The sequence below is a fragment of the Acinonyx jubatus genome, chromosome A1 (assembly GCF_027475565.1).
Source record: "Acinonyx jubatus isolate Ajub_Pintada_27869175 chromosome A1, VMU_Ajub_asm_v1.0, whole genome shotgun sequence".
Lineage (NCBI taxonomy): Eukaryota > Metazoa > Chordata > Mammalia > Carnivora > Felidae > Acinonyx > Acinonyx jubatus.
This window is the reverse complement of record NC_069380.1, coordinates 156,749,262-156,765,164: the sequence shown is the minus strand read 5'-3', so window position 1 is coordinate 156,765,164 and position 15,903 is coordinate 156,749,262. Positions and strand designations below refer to the sequence as shown.

The 15,903-nt window shown below is 39.5% G+C and overlaps 2 protein-coding genes across 7 annotated transcripts in view; one reads left to right on the top strand and one right to left on the bottom strand.

Annotated features, from left to right (window-relative positions):
- The window catches only part of LIX1 (limb and CNS expressed 1), a 57,136-nt gene extending 47,133 nt beyond the window's left edge, over nt 1-10,003 (top strand). For all 5 annotated transcript variants that reach the window (XM_053225156.1, XM_053225153.1, XM_053225154.1 and 2 more), the window contains 2 exons: nt 5,084-5,161; nt 7,064-10,003. In XM_053225156.1, the coding sequence (XP_053081131.1) occupies nt 5,084-5,161; nt 7,064-7,351 (366 nt within the window). In that variant the 3' untranslated portion in view covers nt 7,352-10,003. The remainder of the gene's footprint in view (nt 1-5,083; nt 5,162-7,063) is intronic.
- A 2,671-nt stretch (nt 10,004-12,674) lies between these two features.
- Nucleotides 12,675-15,903, bottom strand: part of LOC106969192 (2'-5'-oligoadenylate synthase 3-like) — a 40,394-nt gene continuing 37,165 nt past the window's right edge. For both annotated transcript variants that reach the window (XM_053225148.1, XM_053225149.1), the window contains exon 9: nt 12,675-15,752. In XM_053225148.1, the coding sequence (XP_053081123.1) occupies nt 15,596-15,752 (157 nt within the window). In that variant the 3' untranslated portion in view covers nt 12,675-15,595. The remainder of the gene's footprint in view (nt 15,753-15,903) is intronic.

The following is a 15,903-nucleotide window of genomic DNA, read 5'->3' as shown; positions in this document are numbered from 1 at the left end:
AGGCAGCACTCAGAGGAAACGTGATAGGCTTCTGCTTACGTTCACTTCGTGGGAGGGAAGCTGGGTAGCCTTCCCATACAGAAAATTGCCTGGTGTTTGGGGGGAGGGATGGCGACAGCACTAGCCACTGGGTCTTGTCAAGGTCAGATTTGAGGCAGACTTTGACTGAAGCTGGTTAATATATTTACTCTGAAGCCTAATGCAGTCCAAGGACGACTTGTTTATTTACATCTTTGCTAAATTCTCCAGGTCGCCTTTTAAAACCTCATCCCATAAACAAATTTCCTCTTAAATCCATTCTCTTGGGTGGGGAGATGGTGCCCACCTGTTTTTCAAGTTCTCCATTTACAGTGTTTGTTTTTCTTATTTCTGATGAATCACAGAACCAAGAGTCTCCCAGACAGAGTTCTAGAGAGAAGCAGCATGCATTTTCTCCCCACAAAGTAGCTGAAAGGGCAAACACTGTTCCTAATAGGAGGCAACACCAGGAAGCACTGAGGACAGAGCCCAGCTGGTGGTGGTTTAAACTAAATGAATGACAAATTGAACCAGGAAAACTGAAGAATGAAAGCTGCAATTTGCACTTTTTCCTAAAGATGAAGAAAACAAAGGGTTCAATTCTCCATTTGATATCAAATTTATTTTACTGATCAGGACTGGCTACATAATTCTTGGGGCCCATACAAGATAAAAATGCAGGGCCTTTTAAAAAAAAAAAATTGCTAAGAATTTCAAGTCGGTGGAGACTTAAATCAAGCTTGGGGTCCTGTGTGACTGCACAGATCACAAGTTCATGAAGCTGGCCTTGTCCCTGAGACAGACTCACCAGAAGGGATGACTAGAAAAGGAGAATTAAGCATTCACCTCAGGCACAAAATTTAAAGGAGTTTCAAAAAATTCAGTGATAAAGACAATATTATAATGCACTATTTTATTTTATTCTTATTATTTTTTTTAGAGAAAGAGAGTGCAATCAAGGGAGAGGGGCAGAGGGAGGCAGAGAATCTTAAGCAGGCTCCACGCTCAGCATGGAGCTCAATGTGAGGCTTGATCCCATGACCCTGAGATCATGACCTGAGCCAAAACCAAGAATTCTACTCAAGTGACTGTGCCACCCAGACACCACTATACTGTGCCACCCAGACACCCCTATAATGCAATATTTTAAAAACTCAAAATGAATGTGTGAAAATTCATAACAAACAAATATCACCCTAGTCCCAACCCAACTTATAGGCCAGCTTCTTGTTTACCTGTCAGCCTACCCAGACTCCCCAGGCTTCTAGGTCAGCCACATAACAAGAAGCATGGCACAAAGACATGAATAAGGAACAGGTCAGATAGCTCACCAAACTTATTTCCTTTAAAGTGATAAGGTTTTGGGGCACCTGGGTGGCTCAGTTGGTTGGGCAACCGACTTCGGCTCAGGTCATGATCTCACGGTTTGTGAGTTCGAGCCCTGCATCAGGCTCTGTGCTGACAGCTCAGAGCCTGGAGCCTGCTTCAGATTCTGTGTCTCCCACTCTCTCTACCCCTCCCCTGCTCGCGCTCTGTGTCTCTCTGTCTCTCAGTAATAAACATTAAAAAAAAAAAATTAAAGTGATAAGGCTTTGACAGGTAGAAAACAAAACCATGAAAACCAGGCAGCAGGGGATTATGATGACCTAGGAAGAGAATCCTTACAGAGGCCCACAGCAGCCCTCTCCTTGCTCTCCTTGCCAGTCTGCAATAATGCAGGGATTTCTGATGGAATCAACGAAAGGCATACAAGGATTTCCTGGGGTTAAGAGAAGGGCTCAAACAGCTTCGGGAAGATTTGAGGATAGTAAAGGTAGTCTTATGAAGGAAAATGAAGAAGTAGGACAGGAAGAATGTGGAAATATTTCAATATACTTTACATAGTGATCATAAGATTAGCATCTCTACAAAGGAAGGCAATGACTAGATTGGGATGTAATGTAAGAAGGCAGAAAGAAGGTCATCTTCCCTGTGGGATTTTAGGAACAAAAACAGCACTGAGAAAGAGGCAGTTGTGTTACTGCTGCAGCAAAAACTCCTTGGGGATGGAATAGAAATTTGGACAAACCATGAGGGGTAAGGAGGAGGGCTCTTCCACAGTGAAAAACAGTTCAAGTCTCTGTGGGGAAGTTTTTAAGAGATGTTGGTTGCCAAGGGACATGGGAACAGTTTTTGGCTCTGTTCATGGCAGAATTGTGGGTGCTAAAGTCTTAGGAGGACTGCTGGGTGGAATGCCAAGAGTTTATCTGGAAAGGGGGCAGTAGTTAGTGTATAGATAAGAATGAGAGCTTAGAAGACATTGAAGGAAGAATATGTTACTAAGGCAAAAATTGTAGGATGGTGGAATTAAGAGCCCTGTAGGCTGTTTCTCAAACTGGGCCACAAGGACAATATCAAGAGGGCTGTTGAAAGTCACAGAAGAAACTCACTGTATCTTTCTGGGTTTTACTGAGTGTAACCATTATAAACTTGGGTTGGGGGGAAAGTGGAGGAGTGGAGGTGGTATGCATTATTTTAAAAAATGGATATATACACTAGAATACAAAATAAAACATGAAACAGAAAGAGATGTCTTATTTGGAAATAGTGGCCCTCCTGTAATATCACAGAGACTGTTTCCTATCAGGACATAAAAAGTGTTTCTTTTCATTTTTATGGCTACCAAGTCTCTAGTGAGTAGGTTTAAAGGTACAATGAGAAAGGTAGCACAGATTTACCCTCTTCAGTCACTGGGGTTACCTTGCTGAGAAGCACAGGGGTGAGAAGCAGATTACATAAGATTTAGCTGTAGAACAAACCAACTCTCACTTTTCCAAATTATCAGAGTGACATGACAGACTGAAAATCTGGACCAGGGAGAAGTGAAAAAGAGAGGGCATAAGAGAGGCAGCTTCCCTGAGCAGTGGAACCAGAGCCCTAGGCAGATAGTGGCATCTCTGTTTGGGGTAGGAGGAGTAATTCTGCTGGTATCCATGAATTATTTTAATTAATAGAAACACATGGTTTTGCTTTTACTGAAGTCTCTATGGGCTCTTTGAGTGCTTACTTGAATAATAGAATATAGACAAAACCCCAAACTGAAAAGAAGGGAAAAAAATTACATTCTACTGGCAATTTTAGACATAAGAATGGTGATATTTGCTCTTCTGATCATCTTATAGCTTTAAAATTCAATAATTTTAAGATGTCTGAAATCTTAGAATGCCTTAGGTCTCTTCATTTTCATAATTTAAGCTTCTTCCTGAGCAAGCAGAGGTAAAGACAATAACAATCAGCTTTTTTAAATGGTCAGTAGGACATCTGTCTCAAAGTTAAGTTTTCATAACTAGTGTCATGACCAGGAATTTCCTTAATTGAATTGTGTGTGTTGTTTATGCTGTTAATCCATAATGGGGGGGGAGGGGTAGTCTCTCTGACCAAAAATGAAAAAAAATGCAGATAATTTCACTGGAAGACGCATTAGGAAAATAAAATCTTCAGTATGTGTATACAGTTTACCTTGCCCTTCATATCATCAAGGGAAAAGATGCTGATAGAAACTCAGTGATGTGCTCAGCCCCAGGCCACTGGATGTAGGGACTGTGGATTGGTTTTAAGGTCAATTACACTTTATTACCCATATTTTTATGCATTTTCTTGACTGAACTTATAAACATAGGAGAATTTTACAGTTTCTGTGGTTTGTCACTTATATGTTATCTATATTTACTTTTTGGCTAAAATTTAAATGGTTTCTTTAATATGTAATATTGTCACATGATTCAAAGCTCAATAGGTAACAAAGAATGTCAGAGGGAGATCTCCCTCCCCATCCTCCCAGACATTCCTGTTCTCTCCCCAGAGACAACTATGTTACCCAGTTCTTTTGTATCTTGCCAGAACTCTCCTGGCATTTACAAGCAAACATTTATAAGGGTTTTCTATTCTTTTAAATCAAATACCAGCACACAGTATATGTGTTGTGCATCTTGCTTTTCTTTTAACACCACATCATAAAGACTCTTTATACTAGAACCTGGAGAGCCTTCTGATTCTCTCTCCGTGAATGAAAGTATTCAGTAGCAAGAATGTATTGTAGGGGAGGAAAATAATTTTCCCTCTACCCTTATGAGTTCTTAGCTGAGACCCCTGCAATCAAAGACAGATTAACATAAGAAAAACAGAAGTTTATTAGCATATATACCTCACATATACATGAGAGATACTCAGGGAAAAATAAGTATCTTCCTGAGGTGGCTTGGAATTTATGATAAAATACCATCTTGATAGGAAAAGGGGAGGCAGGAGATGTAGGCCTCTTAGGGGATAGCAAATGATTTTTAAGAAAGATGAATGGGCCCTTAGTAGAATAGATAGGATGTATAATACTTTGTGACAGAGTTTGTTTGGGTATGGTGTGGACTTCCAGTTTCCTTTTCTATAGTAAGAGTTGGTCTTCCCTGGTTGATAAAATTCCTCAGGAGAAGATTTATCAAAACAAGTTCCTTTTGTCTTTAGGCAGATAAGGGGAGTTCAGGGAAAGACTTTCCCTGCATTTGATGTTTTTCAAGTGCTTCTGGCTTAAAATAATCAATATACCAAAATGGCATGTTTTGGAATGACATGTCCTAAACTTATATTTTGGAGTAGCATATTCTGCTACCCTTAAGTTTCATACTTTTTAAAACCATTTCCTTAAAAATGATCATTTAACATATTCCCAGCCTCAGGCAATTTCAAAAACAGTACAATGAATAATTTTGCCTGCACATCATTCTGAGATATGCTGGTATATTTAGATAACTTCTTGAATGTAGAGTTGTTACAGTATATGTATTTTTAATGTTGAAAGATATTTTTCAACTACTTAGTCATTTTATTGTGCAAATATGGATGTGGCAGAGGAGGGAAGAATGCTCAAGAATCTTGGAGACTCTGGTGTTTGAAAAGTCTCAAAATGTACTGATGATATTGTGTATTCTATTTTCCTGAGATAGTTGGGGATCAGAGTTATGCCCTACCCATCTCTCACACTTTCTTTCACATTTCTGCTTTGAGATTAATGACAGGTGTTTGGGTTTTGTAGGAGCTGATGACCATTTTCCAACTGCTGCACTGGAATGGAAGCCTAAAAGCCCTTCGTGAAACCAAGTGTTCCCGACAGGTGAGATTTTCCAATCAAGAACAGGTTTATGTCATAGAGACTGAGCAGATGGCTTGTCATCTTCCTAGATTTCCTTTATTTGGATTTTTCTCTGTTTAAATTTGGTACTTTATGTATTAAGAGCAGAAGATACAGGAAAAAAAATATATAAAACAGTCTATTTGAGTCAGGGACTGACCAACTAGGCATGCTAAGGAGAATATTGCCTGGACATGGGATTCATTTAGCTACCTGTACTAAATGCCAGAATGGAGGGATCATTAAGACAGACTTGATTTCTAAGTCAAGTGCTAAATCTACTCTACACACCTGCCCAACCTTAGAATTTGTGCCTTCACCGGAATCTACCCCCAAAACGAAGAGCACACTGTATACACTGTATGTTAGCCAACTTGGCAATAAATTATATATATTAAAAAAGAATTTGTGCCCTCTTCTGTTCTCGAATGCAGAAAGAAATTTGAGAATGTACTGTTTCTGAACTGCTTCACTGAAGAATGGTAAAGTTATCCACTAAAAGTCCCCAAAGGGCAACAGAAATGATTATAAAGCTGGGCAAGCTGGCATTCAGTCACCTCAATTTTTTGGTTTGGAAGTTTCTTCCTTGTTTTTCAGAAATGGGGTCTCACTATTTCTTTGTTACCTATGAGAAGCACCCTTCCCCCCTTTTTTTAATGGCAAAGGCAAACCCTGTCCTGTGTATTGAACAGCTTTCACCTGCTATCTTCCAATATTTATGCTTTCTTTGCTTTCTTTATGCACCATTAGACTTTGAAAGATGGCCATTTATTTTTGAGAATTTGCTAACAGGAATTTGTATGAGGAATAAAGCCTTTACTAGTCAGCTAGATGTGGGTGGATATAAGAGTTTTCCATGCACTGCAGCCCCAGGAGTTTTTAGTTGTTCTTTGGTTAGAAAGTCTGGCTTTCAAAATGTCAAAGATGGAAAAGAAATAAGTAGCTGACAATGGTTTTGGCTATTTTTTTTCTTTTCCTTTGATTTTATAAAAGGCCTTTGAAACTCACTGGGTTAGTTATAAACACTTTTCCATGGTTGTTTTTAATTTGTTAAGGTCATAAATAAATACCATATGTTCTTGAAAATAAAAATAAGCAAAGCATCCCCTCTACAAGATCTTCTTAAAGTGTATCCATCAAACCCATACATTATGTTACAATGTATTGGCAATTTTTTTCACATGAAAATTGACAGGTAGTGGCCAATTTTTAATTGTTTGCAGAAGAAATACTGTACATGAAGTTACCATTCAATAATGATAATGCCTATGTTCCACAATACACTTTTATAGTTCTATTTGTAGTTGCTGTGAGCCATTTGGACTGTCATCTATCTTCCTTAAGCTAACAAATTGACTCTTGTTAGGAAGTGGGCTCTCCTGGTTTCTAAGTCTTGTCCTCATTCAAAGCCTCCTGCTTTCTGCAGGGGGTGAGACCAAACCCAATTATACCCTAATCTTTCCATATAACTGTTTCCATCTCTCCATCTTGCTGAAGGAGAAAATCCTGGGCAGAAGAGTTCAAGGAATAAATGAGGTAATATCCATGTGTGAAGGAATGCATTTTCTAAGGAAGACATTTTCTAGCAACGTCAGAGTTCTGTTGTGAACATTATTGAGTCATTCTTGGTGGTAGTGTTTTGACTTAGCCTGAAGTGACCCTGCTTTGCTTGACCAGCTTGGCCCTTCATTCGCTTTAAGAAGCATATCATGGGATTTGGTTTCCGTGTGTAAACATCAGAGAGGTTCAGTTATTGGTAAAACCTCTATGAATGTGGATGTGGGGGGTGGCAGGGACAAAGGAAATGAGGTGTTGGAAAGCCATGAACACAGGTGCCTTTGTTGCTCTTCACTGACACTCTGGACTTTGTCTCTTGGCTTCCAGGAAGTCATCTCCTACTATTCCCAGTATTCCCTAGATGAAAAGATGCGCAGCCACATGGCCCTGGACTGGATCATGAAAGAGAAGGGATCTCCAGGAATTCTCTCTCAAGAGCTACGGATGGCCCTGAGGGAGTTGGAGGAAGCCAGGAAAGCAGGACAAGAACTGCGGTTTTACAAAGAAAAGAAAGAAATCCTGAGTTTAGCCCTGACTCAGATCTACAGCGATCCTGACACCTCCTCACCCAGTGATGATCAGCTGAGCCTAACGGCTCTTTGTGGCTACCACTAGCAAGGCCAGGTTCCAGCTGGCCTGAGGTTGGCAGAGGCTGGACTCTAACATTAGGAAGCTGAGTGAAGGAAGTTGTTGGAGGCTTTACCACCTACAGCTACCACCTGAAGGCTGTACTAATTCTTCCCACCCATTCCATTCATAGACTCTCAGAGTAATAGGATCCTTACAGGTCCCAACAATTTTCCCATCACACTTTCAAGAGTTCCTCCTCTTACTGAAAGGATGGAGACAGAATTGTTTGAAAAACATTTCCCAGGTTTGGCTCTAACCTAAAGCCCTGTTGACATGTGCCTTCCTAGATTATGTATGTTGTTTTAAACAATGGGCCAGTGTAGCATCTCCCAAAAGAACACCAGCTGGGACTGGGGAAAGTAGCATGAGAGCAATTTTTAAAAATAGTTGGGATTAAATAAACAACATAGAAAATACACATGGGTCAGAATTTCTTCCTAAGCTTTATAACTAAGAGACACTTCTACTCTACTAGGTAAAATCAAAATTCCAGTGGCAATTTTATCTGGACATCCCACTATCAAAGATCTAAAGTGGTAATAGTGAAAATACGTGATAAATTTAACTTGGCTTAAAATGCCAGTTATAATAATTTTTTAAAAATCCACACTCTTCGGTATGGGGATAAATTTCACCTAGAATAGTACTCCTATTCCTCAAGAAGAATTAGTATCTAATTTTAATGAGTCCTGCAAACATTGATGTTCATTTTTAACTTGCAAATAGATAACTCAGATTGATTTGTTTTTATTTTTGCCACCACAGTCATCTATGTATCATGGAGACAGTCACTGGATTTTGAAAAATCATTAGCTTTTAACAGTGCTTGCATTTGATTAGTTTCTCATGCATTAGAGAGAAGGAGTATTTAACTGTCTTTATTGTTGTTCAAGAACATAAGCCAGGAGTAGTTCAAATGTAGTGTCATTTCCAAGTTTTAATTAGACATTGTCATCTCTCTTTGAAAATGGCTTGGGTCAATTAACTGATTAGAAAACCAAAAGCAAATACAGACCAATTTTTAGATGGTTTCTGGTCACTCAAATTTAAGAATGGCAGCAGTGTGAATTTTAGACATTTGTAGGAATTTCCAACTTTATAACATAAAAAAGATTATCTTGCATTTAGTCCAATAATTCAAAATAAAGGATACAGTTTTTTCAATGTTAAATAAGATTTCTTTTTCTTCATGTTTAAGTGAATGCAAACTAACGTTCCTGAAGGCTAAAACCATTGTATTTACATTAAAGTTTACAAAAGCATGATAGCTTAACTTCATATATAAATATGTGCAGATGTAATTATCACTCCTTAAGTCCCCATGAAAACTATATATATGGATCATGTATTTTGGAATTAGCCTTTAAAATAAAAAAATTAATTTCAGATATCATATTTCTCACACCAGGGGAAAATTTAGCTTCTTACCTACTGCCTTACTCTGTCGTGAAAGGTAATACTATAAATATCAGATAAATTTAATTTAAAAATACTGTGTTAACAAATATCACATTTCTCCCCAAAATGAGGCTAAATGTCACCTAGAATAAAACTAAAACTATATTCCCTTATAATCCTAAAAAGGAATTCGAATTAATATTTGCAAGTTGAATAAATTTTAACATTAAGGAAACTTTCTGTTAAAAGCAATTTTTTCATAAAGTCATTACTCTATCATTTCATAAAAGCATAATTTCCCATGTTAGGTGTGATTATAGGCAGGTCCATCTTTGCTGCATTTGCAGCTTTTGACCATGACCACCTAAAGCTGACACCATCTAATTAGATCCAGGAAGGGGAATCAGCAAGGAAAATGTTAAAATTTATTCTTTGCTCTATAATTAGAAAACTGTACCTATTACGTGAACTAAAAGCATTGCCCTTGGCCAATGGCAGTTTCCCAGCTGGTCAGAACTGCCCACTCTTCCTGGAATGGTATGGAACCTATAGCAAAAGAAACAAAATTCAGAATCTCTGCCATTGCTGGAGCCTTTTAATGCTCATTTATAGCAAATCAATTTTAGCTAAGACATAAGGGCTGCCAGTACATCACTTAAACATTTATAATTCCAGACCTAAGAAGAGCCATGTTGAAAAGCAAAGTAGATTCTTCTTCTTCTTCTTCTGTATCTTGTTCTCAGTGATACACTGTGTTGAAGGGGATTAAAGTGGAAGATTCTCTATTTTAAATATATGGAGTTCTGGGTCCTAAACTTTTGTGGTTATAATGCCTTTGAGAATCTGATGAAAGCTATGGACCTTCTCCTAGGAAAATAGAGTGAAGCATATACCTTCAAATTTATGCAAACAGTTTCAGAGAGTTTGTGAACCTCCCCAACGTCCATGGATTGCTCTGTCTAAGGACCTCCAATTTAGAATCTTGAGTACAGACTTACAGTCTCAAACTTTTCAGCATGGATCCAAACTAGCTCAGACCAGCCCTGTGTAGCCTATTTCTAAGATAAATGTTATCATCCTTAAATACAGAATTGTACTGCATTTTGACAAGAATGGTTTAATCTTCACAAAGTCCAAATATACCAAATTGCTATGAAAAAACGGCTTAAAACAAACTAGTCACTAAGTGTGTGAACCTATTAGAATATTGTCAATCTAATAAAGACATTATTCCTCTAATGATCAGAATTTGTCCATTTGTTCAAAAGCTGTAGTCCACTGATACGTTTTCCATTTAATTTATTCACTTACCTCTAGAAAAGGAGAATAAAATCACAGATAGTCCTGAAATGCTATACCATAATCAACTATGAATCTAATCATCTATGTCTCAGGAAAAAGAGAAAGAAAGCATAAAGATTTACACTTCCCTGTTTCTTTCGGGGAAGCTTTTGAAGACAACAGTATTATCATAGTTGACTTCATCTCTAAGATACTTTAGAGAATTCTGAGTTATATCATGCCATGTCTTTCTTGCCATGGACAAAAGAAGCCAGACTAAGAATATTTTCATTATCCTTGACTGTATTTAAAAGTAAACATTATTCAAGATATTATCACTTTTATATCATTGATACTTTTTCGTTCTGCCCTGCAGAAATGCAAGTATCAAGTTTTCTTCTATGGTGTCTATGGTGTAAAAGAGTGAATATTGTTTTCAGCCAGGGTCCTAGGAAAAAGAAAATCATTTTTTCTACCACAGTGGTTCTCAATTCTGGCTGCACATTAGAAATACCCAAGGACCTTTAAAAATTCCAAAATGTCCAGATTATACCCTGACCAATGAAATCAACTCTCTGGAAGTGGGGCCCAGGCATCAGTATTTTTTAAAGCTCCCCAGGTTGTTTCAATGTGCAGCAAGGTTTGAGAATGATTGCTCTATCCAGCAAGGTCTGGCTCAGAGGTCTATGACCTAACTAGTGGAAGCTATTATTCCATTTGGCCTAGGCCCCAATTCAAATGTTGAGTTCTTTTGAGCTAGGTAGAACCAAAACCTTCAGCTTGAGCAAGAGGATCTCCTGGAGCCCAGAACTAAAGAGGGGCAAGCACCTGCATATCCACGTGCATGCGTGTAAACACACACACACACACACACACACACACATACACACACACACACACACTGTATCTTAGCAGTACATCCACGTTCTGCCCCAGGGTCCAGGCTTTCTTTCTCAAATATAGTATGTAAAATATCTACACCAGAATCATCAGGGGGTACTCATTTAAAACTTCAAGTTGCTGGGCCACACCCCAGACCTGCTGACCAAATTACAGGAGAAGGTCTGGGTTATTTACCACTTCACCAGATGTTTCTGATCACACTTAAATTTGAGCTCTTTTGGCCTAAAGCTACCTAACACATTTTTAGTAGGCAGAACAGCCCTGCCCCTTCTGACATAACTAGCCTCTTGGGGTAGAGTGCAGAAAGGAATAAAGAAGAGAAGGGAAGGTTATCTCTATCCTTTCTGGAAGGAAGCTGGAGAAAAACAGAAGGCGCACAGAGATATGGCTGCCTTTTCTCTACCAAAAGAGCAGCTCCCACTCTTTTATCACTTTGGCCTTAACATTTGGAATTACTTTTAATCCCTTTACTAGAAACTGTGGAAATCTCTTTTAGCTCACAGTTAAAGCCACTTCTTTAAACCTGACTAAACTCTGGTAGCACTTTGTTCCTTGGAGCAAAGTAGGCTGTGGAAAAGTCAAACAGAAGCTTCTTCTTGAAAGCTGTTGAGTCTCTAGAGGTTTAGGAGTGAAAGTCCCAGATTGCAATCTATTTTTAGCAGTTCCCATTTTAGCAGCAATTATGTTCCACAAATACGTTTGTAAGTCAATTGTTCAACCCTGAAGGCACATTTTTCTATAGGAGCAATGTCAAATATGGTGGCAAGTTTCCCAGACTAGCCTACATAAGCAGTAGGGTACCCCAAATATTGATCTCTGGACCTAATACCTCTCCAGGTTGTAAGAAGGCAGGGGAGGGAGGAACAAGGACAGCTGAGGCTAGGGCACAGTATTGAAAATCTCCCGAGGCATATTTCTCATCCCAAAATTTGTTCTCCCGGCTCTTTATTTTCTCCTTGTTCCTCCATAGATTACCTTGCCAATACACCACCCACTGCCATCACTTGCTGCTTCTTATGATCATGGTTTCTTCTACTTGCTGACTTACTGAAGTAGAGAGGTGACTTTTTACTGCCCTCTTACAACTCTTTGAAAATTTCTAAGAGGTGTTATCACTAGAAACAGGAACATTTTTGTGACCTAAAAATGTCAGTTACTAAGTAAGCTTCTCTGCAGACTTTTCACCATGGCTGGTGGGGAAAAACATAGACACACAAAGCAGGACAGGCTTTGGACAGGCTAGCCATGGAACCTGTCCCATTCCCCCATACTCCTAGATTTCCTGCGTTTTGGTGTTCTCATTAGGTTCCACATGACACTGCCCCATCCTGATCACAGCTGCCCCATAACTAGCCAGTGATTCTGAGTAATCTGGCTCAAAACTCCAAAATGGACTGATCAGTCTGTCCTCTCAGGAATGTGAACTAAGAAACATGAAAAGAATTTGCCAGTTTGAGTTGGGAGGTGAAGTTGGAAGAGTCATGTTCATGAAAGTGATGGTTTGTGTAAGCTGAAGTGAGGAGGAGAAGGAACCATGAGTCAGTAGAGGAAGCTGGTCAGTAGAAAGAGGAGATGCTGGTTGGTGCAGAGAGCAGATGCAGGGAGAGGCGGAGAGGCAAGGAGAAGGTGAACACAGGAAGCCCATGAAAGGATGGCAAGAGCTGTGTCTCAAGTGCCCTGCAATAAATTTTCTTATTCTTTATCTGAGTGGATCACATACCTTGCAACCAAGGAAACCATTCAGAGCAAAATCACACTCTATTATTCTGGATTTTTTTATCCTCAGCATAGACCCAAAAAACCTGACATCAGAAAGAGCCTCTTCGAATGATAAACATGCTGCTGAGAAAAGTAGATTTAGAACTTGGGACAGAGATCACCTTTCCCCACTCACTCCCCTTCCCCCTCCAATGTGGCCAGGAGTCCTCCCAGCTCTGAAATAAGTTTATGTATCCTATGCTGATCATCCTGCCCTTGCTGGGCTGTGTTCTCACCTTCCACAGGAGGTATGACCACAGAGGGAAAATAGAACTCTATTTTTAAAAAGACAGAATTCATAATCTCAAATGACTGTTGTCTTCTTAAAAAATTGGTTACCTTCTCTAACAATCCTCAAGAATGCTGTCTTTGGCAAAGACATGAACTCCTGTCATGAACTCCTCTTTGGAAATGGTCCTGTGAATCCATGCAAGCAAAGGAAGAAAAGCAGTTTCTTTTGTTGGCTGAAAGCTTCTTGCCATCCTGAACTGACTAGTTTATTTTAGCAACTGGACTATTTAGATCAACTACTTAGCAGGTGCTCAATGAATGTCTCTTGAGTAGAAATTTGTTAACAGTGTTGGTGCCTTCCTTACTCCTTGATGATGAGTTAATTCATTCACCAGTCTTTCTCTCTTCTACTAGACTAGTCAGGACTCACTTGATTGTAAGGTAGAAATCCAAATAGAAACCACTAGGCAAAAGGAGAGTTTATTGGCTTGTGACACAAGAGTCCCAGGATAGTTTTTGTTGCAAGTACATCTGGGTCCAGGAGCACAAACCGGGACTTGGTCTCTGTCATGATATAGATATGTACATAAGTGTGCACATGTGTATCATTGCTCATTTCTCAAATCGGCTTTTTTTTTGTGTCAGCCTCATTATTAGGCTTGCTGTCCCCTGGAGCGGCAAGATGGTGACTAGTAGTGTCATGCTTCCCTCATAGCAGCGGAAGAAATTCTCTTCCCAGCAGTTCAAACCCAAATCCCAGAACTGAGCGCTATTGTGGTGTTTCAGTTCGATCACTGTGCCAGGCCTGAATTACATGTCTGTCCCCATAGAACTAGTGGTTAAGTCATCCCATCTGAACAACTTAGATCTAGTGGAGGAGGGGGAGGAGTCACCTGAGGTGGATATGGGTGCAGTCACCAAAATGAGGAAAGATGGACATTTCCCAAGACATTTTATTTATTTTTTATTTTTTTTAAATGTATTTATTTATTTCAAGAGAGACAGAGAGGATGAGTAGGGGAGGGCAGAGAGAGAGGGAGAAAGAGAATCCTAAGCAGGCTCTGCGCTGTCAGCGTGGAGTCCCAGGCAGGGCTTACACTCACAAACCACGAGATCATGACCTCAGCTGAAACCAAGAGTCAGAGGCTTAACCAACTAAGCCACCGAAGTGCACTTCCTAAGACATTTTAAAAATATTTCTCCTTGAGAGCCTTCAGAGGCAGAGTGAACAATAGAACAAATGCAGTCTCTTCAACCTGTAATTGGGTAAGAGGATTCTGGGTAGATGAAAACAACAGATGTCCACTATGAATACATTGTACCATTTCCAAAAATCAAATCCACCCTCAAAGGACAAATTTTGTCACCATTAAGGATGTTCAAAAGAACATTCTCCCCTGAAGGGAAGTCCAAAAGTGTTTCCAGACCAATCACATCACTGGAATATAAGCATACAAGTTCTCTGAGGACTCGCCTGAAGGGGCCAGTGCTCATTTATATGTAAGAGTTCTGTCATGTGGATAAGTCTAATCACTCGCATTAATCTGAAGTCACACTTCATACATCTTCCATGCTGATGAATTGTTGCTATGCAAGTGAGTCAGGAAATTTCCTCTGGTCTATTTCTGGTGGGCTCTGGCTTTCATTATCAGTGGCTGCTAACGCTACTTAATAGAAAGGAAAACAGCTGATACCACCAATTGAAAACAGTTGTTGCAGAACTGGACAGTTCAATAGCCCGAGTATTTTATTTATCCTTGCTTATGGCTAAGCACCTTGAAACCTTAAGAATGGCTCCACTCTAACCCCTGAGTCATGACATAGGCAGTCATAAAATGATTTGGGGAACAGTTTATTTTGAGGCAATCCATTGTGTTTTTTCCAGATATTTCCATCTTTCCATGTATTCATTTGTAAGTTTATGTCTGGAAGCGAATACACCATACTTAATGCAAGCAGGTTTTCATAGGGAAATTTTGAAAACACAGGTGACCCAATGAAATACTAGGTTACCAGGAGAATTGAAAAGTCAACCTGAAATGATAGTGAATTAAAACTAAAAAATGGGAGTTATTTTACCCTTTCAGATAATTGTCTCTCAAATGACCTGGGAGTTTTGTTTTATTTATTCACTGTGGCTACTTAGATTTTGTTTTAGTGTTTTTTGGTCATGAGACCACCAAAGCAAACCAATCCAAAACATGGGGGAGGATGTTTCAATTCTCCTAAAGGTTGAAATAGATCCGTTTATCTTAAATGATGACTTACATCAGTATGTTGATTAAAGATTGGGTCACTAATATGGTGAATTAGAGTAAGACAAGCTTTCTTCCTGCTGCCTTTCGTCCAGAGCACTCTTACTGGGAATGTGCTTTGTGTCCTTTATAATTTCTTCATAGAAATCTAGGACAGGGGTGCCTGGATGGCTCACTCAGTTGAGCATCCAGCTTCAGCTCAGGTCTTGATCTCACGATTCATGGGTTCGAGCCCTGCATCTGGCTTTGTGCTTCCAGCTCAGAGCCTGGAGCCTGCTTCAGATTCTGTGTCTCCCTCTCTTTCCTGTTCACACTCTGTCTCTGTCTCTGTCTCAAAAATAAAATAAAAAACATTTTAAAAATTAAAAAAAAATAATCTGAGGAGAGTAGCTCCTTGTCCAGTTTACCAGTTGTTTGTGAAAAGCCAAGGGGGCTCAGCTCTTACTCTGCTGAAAAGAGGCTTCAACAGGCTATGCCTCGCCACCAGGGCAACCTCGTCCCAGGCATTGCAGGTGTCACACACGTTGACAGTAGGATTTACGGGGTCTAAAATGAATGGCCTACAACAAAACAAAACAGAACACAAAACTATTCATTTCTAAACTCAATTTCAATTTGTAGTATAGTGAGAAAGGGGAATGTCAGCGTTAAAAAAAGGAATTTGGTTAAGAACAGGACTCTTGGAAGGGTGGAAGCAGGTCCACGAGGGAC